Raw genomic sequence first — 16,004 nt, 5'->3', positions numbered from 1 at the left:
AGTAAATCAGGCCATGGTGAAACCATCCCTGGCCTCCCAGGCAGCAATGTGGCCTGGTGCTGATGCAGTGTCCTGTGCAGCATCAGGTTATTGCAGAGAAAGTTGGTGCTGTTGTTGGTGCTGCTGGTGTGCCTGGTGATGTTGTTGTTGGGGCTGATCGTGGTGGAATTCTGAGGACCAAGATGAAATTTTTCAAGGGCACCGAAGCTGATGGAATAGATGGCAGCTGAAGTTGAGATGACAGAAGCGATCTGTCAATGGTGAGAGAGGTTGCTCCAAGGAGGTGACACTGGATACAGAGTTTGCTCCAAACACTTCAAACCTCCATAAAGCTGAAAAGTCTATTCCAAATCCTGATGGCTTCAGCTTCCACGATTGGAAAGTGAACAGCTGTGAAATGGTAGCTTTTATACCACTTTTGCAGCTGTCAACTATTCACAGCAATGGAGAGTCATTGAGAACCCGACACACTTACCCGACGTGATCCCTGAGCACCGGGAACCTCGTAAAAAACATGGAAAAATTGTTAGGACCTGGTAAAATGCTGCTTATATACCTTTAAGCAGCTTCTTAAGTATCTCAATTGCCTGACCCGCCACTTAGTGCCAGGTCTGCAAACCCACAGGCAGAGCCGGCACTTGGGAAATTAACAAGGAGGCGAGTTCCACCCCACTGTCAATCAATGTCATTTTGACAGCAGACCCGTCTCCGAACCTCTGAGCACCGGCAGAATTCAGCCCCTAGTGTGGCATATTGTGTACAGTATCACACTTTAGGAAGGATGTGAAGGCCCGTGAGAGGTTGCAGAGATTTACCAGAATGGTTCCAGGGATGAGGGATCTTAGCTACAAGGACAGGTTGGAGAAGCTGGATTTGTTTTCATTAGAGCAAAGGAGGTTGAGGGATGATTTGATAGAGGTGTACAAGATTATGACAGGTTTGGATAGGCTAGACAGGGAAATGCTGTTCCCACTAGTTGATGGTACAAGAACTAGGGGACACAGATTTAAGGTTTTTGACAAGAGATACAGGGGGGATGTGAGGAAAAACTTTTTTACACAGCGAGTGATGAGGACCTGGAACTCGCTGCCGATGGAAGTGGTGGAAGTGGAAACACTCAATGTTTTCAAGGGGAGACTGGATAGGCACTTGAGGGAAATAAACTTGCAGGGCTACGGGGATAGAGCGGGGAAATGGGACTGATTGGATTGCTCTACAGAGAGCCGGCACGGACTCGATGGGCCGAATGGCCTCCTTCTGTGCTGTAACTTACTCTACAAGCAGAATCATCTGAGGGAAGTATCCAGAAATGTAATGAAAAAAAAACTGTAAATGATTGTATTGAGTGCAAGATGATTTTGAAAGGAACAGGAATTCAACGAAATATATTACACACCAAGAGAATGAGTTTAACAGCTCCAAAACTGGATGCCAATTATAATTGTTATTGCACATTAGCAACAAATTTGTTCAATGACCAACTCCAGATGCTGTGTCATGTACCCTTAATTTTAAGTGGTTTCTATATAGATCTGTCATACTCTGAATCAAATACTAATTTGAATATGCATTGTCAAATTACTGAGAATTGTAACTGGTATACCGTATACAAATCGTAGAGTGGAGCAATGGAAATGAAAATTGGGTGGTTTCTATACCGTGTGGGCAACCTGTTCTGCCAAGTAAGGTGAAAATTACCCCCAGTGTATTGTCCATGAGTTGTTTCGAATTAATTTTTTGTTCCTCTCCTGAGGTACCAGTGAAGATCACACATTTTGCTGCTACACGCAGCTCTTGGTGCTGTTCGCCTTGGATCTGGCACTTAATTAAGAATACACATTTAGAACAAACTGTGAAGGACTGCTGTGGAAAGACAGAAATGTGGCAGGCCAGCACTTTCCAACAGAGGCTCCCAGTGAATTGATTTCACTGCAGACCTGGTCTGCTGCTGCTGCTGCAGTGGGAAATAGGCAGCAGCAGATTCCAGAAAGAGCAAAATCCAACATTAGTCCAAGGCCACTGGAAGCATCCCTGTGCAGCAGAATTGACTAACATGAAATTCAGGGCTGCAAATAGCACATTAAAAAGGTCACAACTGTCCTAGCTTCTGTTACGTTGTTTGTCCTATTTTCTTCTTGCTGAATAATTGCATGTGAAATGTGCACTTTTAGTGTTTAGCACAAATCATGCCTCGTGAAAAGTAAAATGAGGAGCGTGAAAAAGAATGAAGAGAGACCAATACATGACAGCAGGTGTCAAGTTATCATCAATAGGGAATACTTGCACTTCTTTCCCAACAAAAAGTTACTTTGTCAAACCAATATCCATGGAACTGCATCTTCAGGAAAGAAAAAGGGAGCAAAGAAATGGGGGAAAGCAAGTGTGATTTATTTGAAAGTGAATAAAATACGGGACTTTTGTTAAAAAGTTCTACCTCCCCAATTAAAATGAAGTCGGTCTCTGACCCACCCAGTTTTGCCTCTCATGAGATCATTCGAAGGATATATGCAACAGTGAGCTTGTTGCATTGTTACCTGTCCACACTTTACCTGAGAAATGGAAACAAAACACAGGTGGGAAGGAATGAACTCGGCCACAAGAAGTTTCAATGACAACCTGGCGAGGTAGCATGAATGCTGCTTTCCTTTTAAATACTTTTCTTTTTTAAGGAGGGAAGCCTCAGGCTACAGGACGATATAGATGGGTTGGTCAGATGGGCAGAACAGTGGCAAATGGAATTTAACCCTGAAAAGTGTGAGGTGATGCATTTTGGGAGGACTAACAAGGCAAGGGAATACACAATGAATGGTAGGACCCTTAAAGGACAGAGGATCAGAGGGACCTTGGTGTGCATGTACATAGATCCCTGAAGGCAGCAGGACAAGTAGATAAAGGTGGTTAAAAAGGCATATGGGATACTTATATTCTATGCCTCGGCCAATGAAGGCAAGAGCAGGGAGGTTATGATGGAGCTGTACAAAACGCTAGTTAGGCCACAGCTGGAATACTCTGTGCAGTTCTGGTCGCCACACTATAGGAAGGATGTGATTGCATTAGAGAGGGTGCAGAGGAGATTCACCAGGATTTTATCTGGCTGGTGCGCTTCAGCTATGAAGAGAGACTGGACAGGCTGGGGTTGTTTTCCTTAGAGCAGAGAAAGCTGAGGGAGGACCTGATTGAGGTGTACAAAATTATGAGGGGCATAGATAGGGTAGATAGAAAGGAACTTTTCCCCTTAGTAGAGGGGTCAATAACTAGGGGGCATAGTTTCAAGGTAAGGGTTTAGAGGGGATTTGAGGAAAACATTTTCACCCAGAGGGTGTTTGGAATCTGGAACTCACTGCCCGAAAGGGTGGTAGAGGCAGGAACCCTCACAACATTCAGGAAGCATTTAGATGAGCACTTGAAACGCCATAGCATACAAGGCTACGGACCAAGTGCTGGAAAATGGGATTAGAATAGACAGGGCTTGATGGCTGGCGTGGACACGATGGGCCGAAGGGCCTCTTTCTGTGCTGTATAACTCTATGACTATTTTAACCAACAGATTATAGAACTGTATTAAAATGTATGTTTGCGGACTGCTACCACCATCAATTACCGTGTCCCATTGCTTGAACTCCAGTACAGCCAACTCTTGGTGAAGTCGGGGGGGGCGGCGCGCGGGGGTGAGAGAGGTTTCAGTTTTGTTAGTAATTCAGTTATTCACATTTTGTTAGAAACCCAGTCTGAACCTGAAAAACCTGAATCAAAACAAAACCTGATGAGCATTTGTGCTCAGCTTTTAGTCGGGAGCTAAGTTTCCCAATCAGTTGGGTACAATGGAGAAGAGGGAAAACTGACCATAGAGGTAATCCTTTATTTAATGCCCATGTAAACTTCTGAACAATATTAATTGCATCCCTAGTGACGTACAGTGAGAGTGGAATGGACCAGCCCATGAACATTTTCAGGATGAAGTAAACATCTAATTAGTAAAGGGCTGCTGCATGTTATTTATTGTGCTGGAACATGGCCAGAATCACTGTGCTTTCCACAGTACAAGTATACAATACGGCATTCAAATTAAGACTTCACTCTACATATAAATTCATATTTTAAATTATATGAACCGCTCAATTGGAAATTAATTCCTTGCATATTTCCATATGTGATGTAGCTGTGTTCTGCTAAATAGCTAACCTGTCACCATATTTGGTAATATAGAATGGATAGCTAGCTGGCTTCAAGAAAGAAAGCAGAGAGTAGGGGTAAAAGGTAGCTATTCACAGTGGCAGAAGGTGGATAGTGGTATTCCACAAGGATCAGTGCTGGGACCACTGTTGTTCACAATTAACAGTAATGATTTAGACTTTGGAATAAAAAGCACAATTTCTAAATTTGCGGATGACACCAAATTGGGGGGGGGGGGGCGGGTGGCGGTAGTCAATACTGAGGAGGACTGCAACAAATTACAGGAGGACATTAATAAACTTGCCGAATGGGCATATAATTGGCAAATGAAGTTCAACACAGATAAATGTGAGGTATTACATTTTGGTAGGAGAAATAGGGAGGTCACTTATTACTTGGCGGGTGCGGTAGAGAAACAACGGAATCTCAGAGTACAAATACATACATCACTAAAAGTTGCAACACAGGTTAGCATGGCCATAAAAAAGCAAACCAAGCACTAGGGTTTATTTCTAGAGGGATAGAAGTGAAAAATAGGGAAGTTATGCTAAACCTGTATCGAACCTTGGTTAGGCCACATTTAGAGTACTGCGTACCGTTCTGGTCACCATATTATAAAAAGGATATAGAGGCACTGGAGAGGGTGCAGATAGGATTTACAAGGATGATACCAGAAATGCGAGGGCATACATATCAGGAAAGGATGAACAGGCTGGGTCTCTTTCTCTTGAAAAAAGAAAGCCGAGTAGTGACCTAATTGAGGTCTTTAAAATTACAAAAGGTTTTGATGGAGTGGATACAGAGAGTGTTTCCACTTGTAGGGAAGAGCATAACTAAAGACCATCAATATAAGATAATCACCAAGAAATCAAATAGGGAACTCAGAAGAAACTTCTTTACCCAAAGAGTGGTGAGAATGTGGAACTCGCTACCACAGGAAGTGGTTGAAGCGAATACTGTAGATGCATTTAAGGGGAGGCTAGACAAGCACATGAGGGAGAAGGGAATAGAGGGTTATGCTGATCGATTTAGATGAGGAAAGATGGGAGGAGGTTCGAGTGAGCATAAACGCCAGCATGGACTGGTTGTGCCGAATGGCCTGTTTCTGTGCCATATATCCTATGTAATCCGATGTAACATCAAAGCACAAATACCTGCTTTTGACACCGCTGTAGTATTATTGAAAATGATATTCATTTGGTGAAATATTAGCCCTGTCAAAACTACTGATTTAAAATTGCCAGAAATGACTTTAGAAAATCAATATAAATAGGAGTATTTGCTCATAATATTCCAAACAATGTTCAAACAAAACATAAAAGCCATACAAGTGAGATAATAATGCCAGAGTAAGCTTTGAGAGAAGTTGAAAACAAGAGATTGAAGTCACCAGTGACATTAATAGACAAAGGCTACGTGGGAAATGGTCCCATGGAAAATAAAGCTCATTCTGGCCTTTACGGTTAGCCCTGGTGTGTAGAAGATAATTATTTAAGTATAAAAGGTTTACCTTCATATGTTCCAACTTCTAGAAGAGTCCCACTCTCCTCAAGGTCAAAGAACTCCTTTCCTGTGAGAAAGTTGTAGTCAACACCAGGAACTTCCCCGTCTCGAGGTGGCCGAGTTGTGCCTTGAGGGGAAAAAATACAAGGAATTTTAAATGTTTTTCTGTCGGAGAATTTTTGGACACATTTTGCCCTTTTTCTGGATTTACATATGCTTCTTCTTTGCCCACCTGACCCAGGACCACACAGAATAGCCTCCTCAACTTGTTTGAAAAAGTGACACCTCAAGTGGACTGTGGAAACTACTCTATCCATCTCATATTTGAAGATTCCCCACTGCTCATCCTTCCTCCTGTTTGCTACCTTTTATGCCCAGTTAAATTGGGCCAGATCCCTTCTTATCTTACCACAATTTCTATCTTTTTAGTCCAGCACCCTTATCTTTGACTTTTTTTATGCTTTGCTGCTTCCACATTAAATGTAACCAAGATTTTTTAATTTTTTAAATTTGTTTATGGGATGTGGGCGTCACTGGCAAGGCCAGCATTTATTGCCCATCCCTAATTGCCCTTGAGAAGGTGGTGGTGAGCCACCTTCTTGAACCACTGCAGTCCGTGTGGTGAAGTTACTCCCACAGTGCTGTTAGGGAGGGAGTTCCAGGATTTTGACCCAGCGACGATGAAGGATCGGCAGTCAGGATGGTGTGTGACTTGGAGGGGAACTTGGAGGTGGCGGTGTTCCCATGCGCCTCCTGCCCTTATCCTTCTAGGTGGAAGAGGTCGCGGGTTTGGGAGGTGCTGCCGAAGAAGCCTTGGTGAGTTGATGCAGTGCATCTTGTAGATGGTACACACTGCAGTCACGGTACGCTTGTGGTGGAGGGAGTGAATGTTTAAGGTGGTGGATGGGGTGCCAGTCAAGCGGGCTGCTTTGTCCGGGATAGTGTCGAGCTTCTTGAGTGCTGTTGGAGCTGCACTCATCCAGGCAATTGGAGAGTAGTCCATCACACTCCTTACTTGTGCATTGTAGATGGTGGAAAGGCTTTGGGGAGTCAAAAGGTGAGACACTCGCTGCAGAATACCTAGCCTCTGACCTGCTCTTGTTGCCACAGTATTTATGTGGCTGGTCCAGTTACGTTTCTGGTCAATAGTGACCCCCAGGATGTTGATGGTGGGGGATTCGGCGATGGTAATGCCGTTGAATGTAAAGGAGCAGTGGTTAGACTCTCACTTGTTGGAGATAGTCATTGCCTGGCACTTGTGTGGCGCGAATGTTACCTGCCACTTATCAGCGCAAGCCTGAACGTTGTCCAGGTCTTGCTGCATGCGGGCATGGACTGCTTCATCATCTGAGGAGTTGTGAATGGCACTGTGCAGTCATCAGCAAACATCCCCATTTCTGACCTTATGTTGGAGGGAAGGTCATTGATGAAGCAGCTGAAGATGGTTGAGCCTAGGAGACTGCCGTAAGGAACTCCTGCAGCAATGTCCTGGGGCTGTGATGATTGACCTTCAACCACCACAACCATCTTCCTTTGTGCTGGGTATGACTCCAGCCAGTGGAGATTTTTCCCCCGATTCCCACTGACCTCAGTTTTACGAGGGCTCCTTGATGCCACACTCAGTCAAATGCTGCTTTATGTCTAGGGCAGTCACTCTCACCTCACCTCTGGAATTCAGCTCCTTTGTCCATGTTTGGACCAAGACTGTAATGAGGTCGGGAGCCGAGTGGTCTTGGCGGAACCCAAATTGGACATCAGTGAGCAGATTATTGGTGAGTAAGTGTCACTTGATAGCACTGTCGATGACACCTTCCATCACTTTGCTGACGATTGAGAGTAGACTGATGGGGCGGTAATTGGCCATATTGGATTTGTCCTACTTTTTGTGGACAGGACATACAGCTGGGCAGTTTTCCACATTGTCGGATAGATGCCAGTGTTGTAGCTGTACTGGAACAGCTTGGCTAGATATGCGCCTAGTTCTGGAGCACAGGTCTTCAGCACGATAGCCAGGATGTTGTCGGGGCCCATAGCCTTTACTGTATCTAGTGTGCTCAGCCGTTTCTTGATATCACGTGGAGTTAATCGAATTGGCTGAAGACTGGCTTCTGTGATAGTGGGGACCTCAGGAGGAGGCACTTCTGGCTAAAGATTGTTGCAAATGCTTCAGCTTTGCCTTTTGCACTCACGTGCTGGGCTCCACCATCATTGAGGATGGGGATATTCATAGAGCCGCCTCCTCCAGTTAGTTGTTTAATGGTCCACCACCATTCATGACTGGATGTGGCAGGACTGCAGAGCTTTGATCTGATCCATTGATTGTGGGATCGCTTAGCCCTGTCTATAGCTTGCTGCTCCACTTTTTAGCATGCATGTTGTCCTGTGTTGCAGCTTGCCCAGGTTGGCACCTCATTCTTAGGTACGCGTGGTGCTGCTCCTGGCATACTCTTCTACAATCCTTATTGAACCAGGGTTGGTCCCCTGGCTTGATGGTAATGGTAGAGTGAGGGATATGCCGGGCCATGAGGTTACAGATTGTGGTGGAATACAATTCTGCTGCTGCTGATGGCCCACAGCATCAAATGGATGCCCAGTTTTGAGCTGCTAGATCTGTTCTGAATCTATCCCATTTAGCATGGGGGTAGTGCCACACAACACAATGGAGGGTGTCCTCAGTGTGAAGACAAGACTTTGTCTCCACAATGACTGTGCGGTGGTCACTGCTACCAATACTCTCATGGACAGATGCATCTGCAACAGGTAGATTGGTGAGGACGAGGTCAAGTAGGTTTTAGCTCATGTTGGTTCTCTCACCACCTGTCATAGGCCCAGACTGGTAGCTATGTCCTTCAGAACTCGGCCAGCTCGGTCAGTAGGGATGCTACCAAGCCACTCTTGTGATGGGCATTGAAGTCCCCTACCCATAGTACATTCTGTGCCCTTGCTACTCTCAGTGCTTCTTCCAAGTGGTGTTCAACATGGAGAAGTACTGATTCATCAGCTGAGGGAGGGCGGTAGGTGGTAATCAGCAGCAGGTTTCCTTGCCCATGCTTGACCTGAAGCCATAACTTACCATGGGGTCCAGAGTCAACGTTGAGGACTCCCAGGGCCACTCCACCCCGACTGTATACCACTGTGCCGTCACCCCTGGTGGGTCTGTCCTGCCGGTGGGACAGGACATACCCAGGGATGGTGATGGAGGAGTTTGGGGCATTGGCTGAAAGGTATGATTATGTGAGCATGACGATGTCAGGCTGTTGCTTGACTTGTCTGTGGGACAGCTCTCCAAATTTTGGCACAAGTCCCCAGATGTTGGTGAGGAGGACTTTGCAGGGTCAACTGGGCTGGATGTGCCGTTGCTGTGTCCATAGCTGGTGGAGAGATCGATGTGGGTGGTCTGTCCAGTTTTATTCTTATTATTGTGTTTCGTAGCAGTGTGTTACAACTGAGTTGTAGTCACTATTTCCTAATTGATTTCCTATTCTCATCAGTTATTTGTCCCACTTCAGTTCCCAGAACTAAATCAAGCAATGCTTCTTTCCTGGATAGACTAGAAATTTACTGATCCAGGAATCAATCCTGGTGCTAAAATGAGTTCTCCATTTTTGACTACATTGAATATCTTTATCCCAGTTCATTTTGGGACAGTTAAAATCATCCAATATTATTACCCTGTTGTTCTTAGATGTCTCTCTGAACTGCCTTACAAATCTCCCCCCTATCTTAAATCCGCTGCTTGGTGGCCTGTAACATGCTGAGAATATTATTTCCATTTCTGTTCCTTGCTCCACCCATATAGACTGTGGGGGGAAAAATCGGGTTGTTTTGCGCCTCCCGTTAGGGTGCTACGGGGCGCAAAGCAACTAGCGCCTGGGCACGGCGCTGCCCACGCCTCCCGCGAAATTCAGCAGGTGGTTAGTGGCGGTGCTAACCAGTAGCGCCCCGCGGTGCTGCGATGACGTCATTGCCGTGCGCAGCGCCCCGGCCGCAATCTTCGGGAGCGCCCCCTGACTTACCACCAAACACTATGTCCGACGGGGTCAGGGGACCTTCCTACAGCCGGGGAGGTGCAATTTAAAGGCGAGGTGCGGGCCAGCCATTTTTGTTGTTGGCCACCCGCCAGCACCTGCCTGCGCTCCTGTCCCCGGCCTCCTGAACGCCCCCCAACCACCACCCCCCCCGCCAAACGGAGTGCCGTCTGCGCTCCAAGAGCCCGACACTTCTCTTGAGTGCCAGGCTCTTTTGCCGGCACTCCCGATCCCCGGAGGCCTAGCTGGTCCCCGGGTCGCACTGCGCAAGGCCCCTCCCCTTTAAGAAGGGGAGGAAGGCCTGCAGTACCGTGGCACATAGCGCCGTGATATTGACTCGCAGCGCCCCAAGAGGGATGCGGGCGCTTCCAGTAGTGCCATGCTTCCCTCTTGGGACGCAATCACTCAAATTCCGCCGCGGGGGCGCTAAAAGTAGCACCCTGGCGAAGTTAGCACCCCAATTCTTAGCCCCATTATCTCAACACAACTCCCAAAACATACTTTTGTAGCACCTCATTGGGTCTTACAATAATTCAGTCTTGAAACATTCAAGCACTAGATGATAGCACTCTGAAACAGCAATAAATGATCAACTACTGCACATTGATATCTACAAAAATTGCTCTTAAGAAACAGATTTCCAATCTCAGGGCAGCATCATCAGACTGCTTTTTTTCTATGGAAGGCCTGCACAAGAAGGCTCTTCAATCAATTATAATGCGATCTCCAATAGAAGGCTTCTGCATGTCAGGCATTGTGCTGGATTTCTATTGAATGTAGACTTCGTTACAACATATAGAATGCTTGGCCCTAGTTGACCGCACGATATGAAGGCGAGGTCAATATAAAACAGAGAATATAAAATTAAGTCTGATGTTGAGTTTTTAAAAAAAAATCAATCTATTAGCATTTTTTAAATGTTTTATACATATATTTTTATATTGTGAAACTGTACAAAAAAAACCACAATTTTATTTCTAAAAGTCAAGGTTCTGTGTTTAGAAACTCTTGTGCAGACAATTTACTCCACAAAAAGTTCTACAGATGTCTGTAAACTAATGTCTGTCCTTGTAATAGTAAATTAGAACAGAATATTCTTGGAAGGTAAAATAGTTTCCATGGGGGGGGGAAAGACTGGAACTGAAAGTCAGCTCTACCGGATTATCAAATGGCTGCACTGTATAATTTACAGGGAGATTTATTTGGAGAGAAGGGCAACAGCACTGAAATTCACAGCTGTACCAGGGTTCACTTCCGTTGTTCAAAGTTATCGTTCGCAACACAGTTCTTGAATTTAATTGAGCATTATATCTCACAGCACAACTGCAAGAAATTATTCTGCAACAGTGCAGCCCTGGTTTGCTGTAGAGCCCACGTGATTTAGATTGGACAGCAACCAGAACAACAGAAAAACAATTCTGCCTGTGCAGTTCTTTTAAAGTTGCACCTTAATGGATGAGGGAGGGTCCATGGCAGTGAATGCAAAACCACTTTGCTCGTCTGTCGAGACAGGCTGAGTCACTAAGCAGACAATATGGCCCGCCTGTCTCTGTCGACAAGGTCCTCAATATTTATGTCGCCATCAGTGCTACAGAAACCGTCTCTTTTGGTGGTGTGCAAACTATCTGAAGGCAGGGCAGCCATCTTGTTTACTCTACCTTGCTGTTGTGATAGCAGGACTGCTGTTGGCAAAGTAAATGAACTGTAAGTAAGTCATGGCATGCCACCTTGTGACAGGACTGATCACTGATAGCTAGATTTCCAAAGAAAGGTGTCAAGGTTACTTAAATTGCCAGTCTCTCACTTCACCACAGCTGACTCGAAGACACTGTAACCATTCTTGCTGACTTTTCTGAAGCTCCACTCCTAATGACTGTGTGCCTGCCCTGTTACACCTGCCTATGCCGTTGATGTCAGTGGTTAGTTCTTGCTCATATGGAGCTGGAGTTGGAAGGTTTTGCAATGAAAGGTAAACCCACCTAATTTCAATGTTTCGATTTTGCTTTGAGCAGCTGGACTGCAGATTAACTATTTTATTCCCCCAGGACCTCACTTGTGTTGGAGCTGAATAAAAGCAGCATTGAAAGTAAAAGCTTTCAATTTACCTTTTTCAATTACAATTTTCAGCATTTTTCGCTGCACCAAATCAATTGCCGTGACTATAACCCAGCAATATCAAACTGTGGCTTCATTCAATTCAACGGAAAATAAAGGGACTTCTCAGTAAATCACAAAGCTACAATTCTGTGCTTAGGTTGTTGAAAGTTCTGGCCACCATTTAGAGAAAAGAGGCACAAAATTTGGTAGCGCCCTGTTTAGGGGTGGTAACACTGGCGAGGCGGGACATCCTGCGCCTGGCGAGAAAGTCCCGCCCGGCCGTGAAATTCACCTTACCGCCCGGCCCAGAAAGTGGAGCGCATTGTCGGGCACTCCACTTCCTGGTGGGGCGGTAACCGAGGCGATGTCGGGGTGCGATTGGCAGCGCTCCACGGAGGGCTGCCATGTTTCAATGCCCCTCCCCTTCAGTTAAAGGGGAGGGCCGCTGTGCACTCTGCAGGGCCTCCGATGGCTCCAACTAGGCCACCTGGGCGGCGTGGTGCCTCGGCAGCAGTGCCGGGCTGTGCGATGGTGGCTAGGACCACGCCGCGGCGCACCACGGAGGGCCGACCTGGAGTTCGGCCAAAAAAAGAAAATGGCGGCATGGGTCACGCCGCACCTCCCCTTTAACTACCGCCCTGCGAGTGGAGGTCGGCCCGGCTCACGACTCGCGAAGCTGGCGCTGACACCGCCCACAGCAGCCTTGTGGAGCACAGCCGAATTTCTGCCGCGGGGCGCTAAGGGGCCGGCGCACATGGCGATGATGTCATTGGCGGAGGCGCGGCGGCCTGGGGCTCTACCGGCGGGGGCGCTGCGCATTCGGGTAGTGCCTCAGCAACGCCCCACCAAATTTCGCGGGTGGCGCATTTTTCGCCCCCTTGGCAATAACCCCATTGCGCCCCATTAGCGCCCCCTGGAGGCGCTAACGGCAGGTGCAAAGGGGCCGAATTTCACCCCAAGGTCTCAAAATTCCAATACTGGACGGGAATGCAATTTTTTTGTTAAATTACCCTATTATCCTGTTTCAGTGTCAGCTGTTGCTCAGTTGGTAGCACTCTCGCCCGAGTCAGAAGGTTGTGGGTTCAATCCCACTCCAGAGCTTGAGCATAAAATCTAGGCTGACACTCCAGTGCAGTACTGAAGGTGAGCTGCACAGTCAGAGGTGCCATCTTTCGGATGAGACGTTAAACCGAGGCCCCATCTGCTCTCTCAGGTGGACGTAAAAGATCCCATGGCACTATTTAAAGAAGAGCAGGGGAGTTATCCCCGGTGTCCTGGTCAACATTTATTCCTCAATCAACATCACAAAAACAGATTATCTGGTCATTATCACATAGCTGTTTGTGAAAGCTTGCTGTGCGCGAATTGGCTGCCGCGGTTCCTACATTACAACAGTGTCTACACTTCAAAAGTATTTAATTGGCTGTAAAGGTGGTCGTGAAAGGCGCTATATAACTGCAAGTCTGTCTGTCTTCTTTCTTTTCAATTTGAGGATACCTTTCGTACTTTAGATCTTTCAGAAGCAGTAATCTTGTTTTTAGGGTTTTGCACCCACAAATCTGACTTTTGTCCATCTCAGGTTGTTTGGAGGTCAGGTACAGTGTAAAGCACCATAGTTGGACTATCAGGTCTGACACTAATTATCTGTTTCCATGGAAATAGGATTAGGCTGTTGAGCAGTGGAAAGGAAGGAAAGATGCACAATCATGAAGATACAGCATCCCTGAATAGGTAAGCAGCCACAATGACAGGACAGGCAATTAAGCAGCATTGCTTCTGTTTAAGTGCCTGCCACACTTCTGAGGAATAACAGAAAAAGAAAACATATGATAATAATTTCTACCTCTACTGATTGAGTTAATCTTGAATTTAGCTTTAAAAATCTTTTTTTTTTAAATGCACTGAGATTTGATGGATACAATTGAAGCACAGATCCTGCAGTAATGGAGGGGAGAAGTGGCATAAATGTTTCAGAAGGTACTGTCCAAAAAACAAACTATATTAAACATTTGTCTGGAGGTCATGTACATTTGTGATGGGTACTGCATGTGCAGATGAACTCCCAAAGCAACCGGCACATCATGGTACATCCAGTTTTTAAACTGTTAAGACTGCTTTGTGTCTGGGGAGGGAAAAATCCAGACAGAGAACAAAGAAATAATCCCAAGTACCCTTGCTAAACATAGCAGCAGGGAGGCCAAAGCTGAGCGTGGGCCCTCTCTGCGCGTGCCTACTGTAGTCAAGCTTGATGCCCTGGAATGTGCAGGTCATTCTTGAGAAAGGCAGCCTCGCATCTGACCAATTGTTGAGTTGCAACATTCAATGGAGCAGAAAAGAAAGGCACATCTACCCTCATGTAGAAGGACGATAAGCTTACAACTGGACACACGCCTGACAGATGGCATTTCACGTGGTTTTCATAAACCATCTGCGAATTCAACAATGACACTAACCGACAACGTAAATGCATTCAGGCCAGTCATACAAATCTCTGCATCAGGTGAAAATTTGCAAGATATCTATCAATTTTTTTTGTTATTATAACAAGTGCTACAATAGATATATATGACTACAGTGAAAGAGAAGGGAAATGAGATTTTACTAGATTGCTCCAGTGGGAGAGTGAGCATTGGAACAATGGACCATATAGGCCCAGAAATTCGGGTCTCCACGGGTGAGTACGCACGGGGTACTCACCCGTAGGCCCGATGGAAGTGCTGGTTTCCTGCCTGCACTGCGCATGCGCGGGAAACCGGCACTTCCGTTCCTCTGAACGAAGAGGTTCAGAGGTCGAACGCGTGCGCGGGGGAGGCTGCACGTGTGCATCAAACTTCGTTTTTTTTTTATAACAGGTTTTCCCGGGAGGGTAAGCCTGCAGAATTTAGAAATAAAATACTTTAAAGCAAGTTAAGTTTAATTTTAGCCCCGTTAGAAAATAAAATTATTTTTTTCAAAAATTTAAATTATTGTTTAAAATAGTTACTTCATGTAATTTATAGTTTATTTAAAAAATGTGATTTAAAAAAAAAATTATTTGAAGATTTAGTGCTATTTTGGGGCCATAGTATTTATAAGTCTTGACAGCACTTCCTGTCAGACTTATGAATGGAGCATTCCCTGCTCCGATTGGCTGCCCATGGCCCACGTGATCCCAGGGCACGCATCGAACTGTGCCCCTGGGATACGCAAGCACTGCGCGCCGGCAGCTGGACCAGGCCCCGGCTCGGAATTCCACGGGAGCCCAGAGCTCAACGGCCGGCGCGGGAAGCCCCCGACCCGAATTTCTGGGCCTATCCCTTGTCTCTGCTGCTCTCAAGCCAGATATCAATACGTTCCTGAGAGCAGCCTGCCTTTATTTGCCTTCAGCTTTTTCCCATTTTCCTTTGTGAATGCGCCTTGCCTCCCTTCCCAATTTTGCCTCAATGGCAGCTGAAGTCTTGCTGCCTTTCTTAGTCAGGGAATGATGTTCAACATAAAACCTTTGACCCGAAACGTCGACTCTATTTTCTCTCCACGGATGTTGCCTGGCCTGCTGAGTTTTTCCAGCATTTTCTGTTGTTATTTCGGATTTCCAACATCCTCAGTATTTTGCTATCGTAATGATGTTCAACAGTCTGTGTGCGTATTGTGCGGGGTGAGGGGGAGAGGGGTGTTACAATTTTATGATGCAATGCCATACAACACTGACTGTGATTAGGAGTTTGCATGCCAAAACACTGCCTCATTTGACCATCTTAGAAATTTTACACATGCTTTTTACCCCCCATTTTTGCACATCTGCAAAGAAATCAAAAAATAAATACCATGCAATTAATTTTCTTTCTAATCCATTTTCCACAGAACACTTCCCTTCTAAGATTGTGGTTACTTGGTAGAATCAAATAAGATTCAATTGCTTTTAGCGATGTGCTGAACAATGAGAGAGATTAATTTAAAACATTTCTTACAAAGTCATACACATTCATAAACAATGACTAAGCCAGCCTATATAAGCACAGAGACAGTACAGATCACACAGTCTCATGACATTTGTAAAATATAAATGGCTTCCATCCCTAAAGTAACATTGAATAGTCTTCTTGTTCCCTGGACAGCTTCTATCTCAAAGATAGTTTCTCCTACTTTGTCGGATTGATGTCAATGGCAAGAGTCCCTTGGAAGCAAGCCCACAAAGTAAATGAATGCAGCCACCATCATAGGATG

General features: G+C 45.8%; 1 protein-coding gene across 8 annotated transcripts in view; it reads right to left on the bottom strand.

Moving 5' to 3' along the window:
• Window positions 1–16,004, bottom strand: part of magi1b (membrane associated guanylate kinase, WW and PDZ domain containing 1b) — a 532,630-nt gene that overhangs the window by 104,573 nt on the left and 412,053 nt on the right. For all 8 annotated transcript variants that reach the window (XM_086001489.1, XM_086001492.1, XM_086001484.1 and 5 more), the window contains exon 3: window positions 5,684–5,803. In XM_086001489.1, the coding sequence (XP_085857615.1) occupies window positions 5,684–5,803 (120 nt within the window). The remainder of the gene's footprint in view (window positions 1–5,683; window positions 5,804–16,004) is intronic.

Source organism: Somniosus microcephalus, chromosome 11 (assembly GCF_052327205.1).
Source record: "Somniosus microcephalus isolate GS21.2 chromosome 11, FLI_Smic_1.0, whole genome shotgun sequence".
Classification (NCBI taxonomy): domain Eukaryota; kingdom Metazoa; phylum Chordata; class Chondrichthyes; order Squaliformes; family Somniosidae; genus Somniosus; species Somniosus microcephalus.
This window is presented reverse-complemented; position numbering and strand designations above follow the sequence as displayed.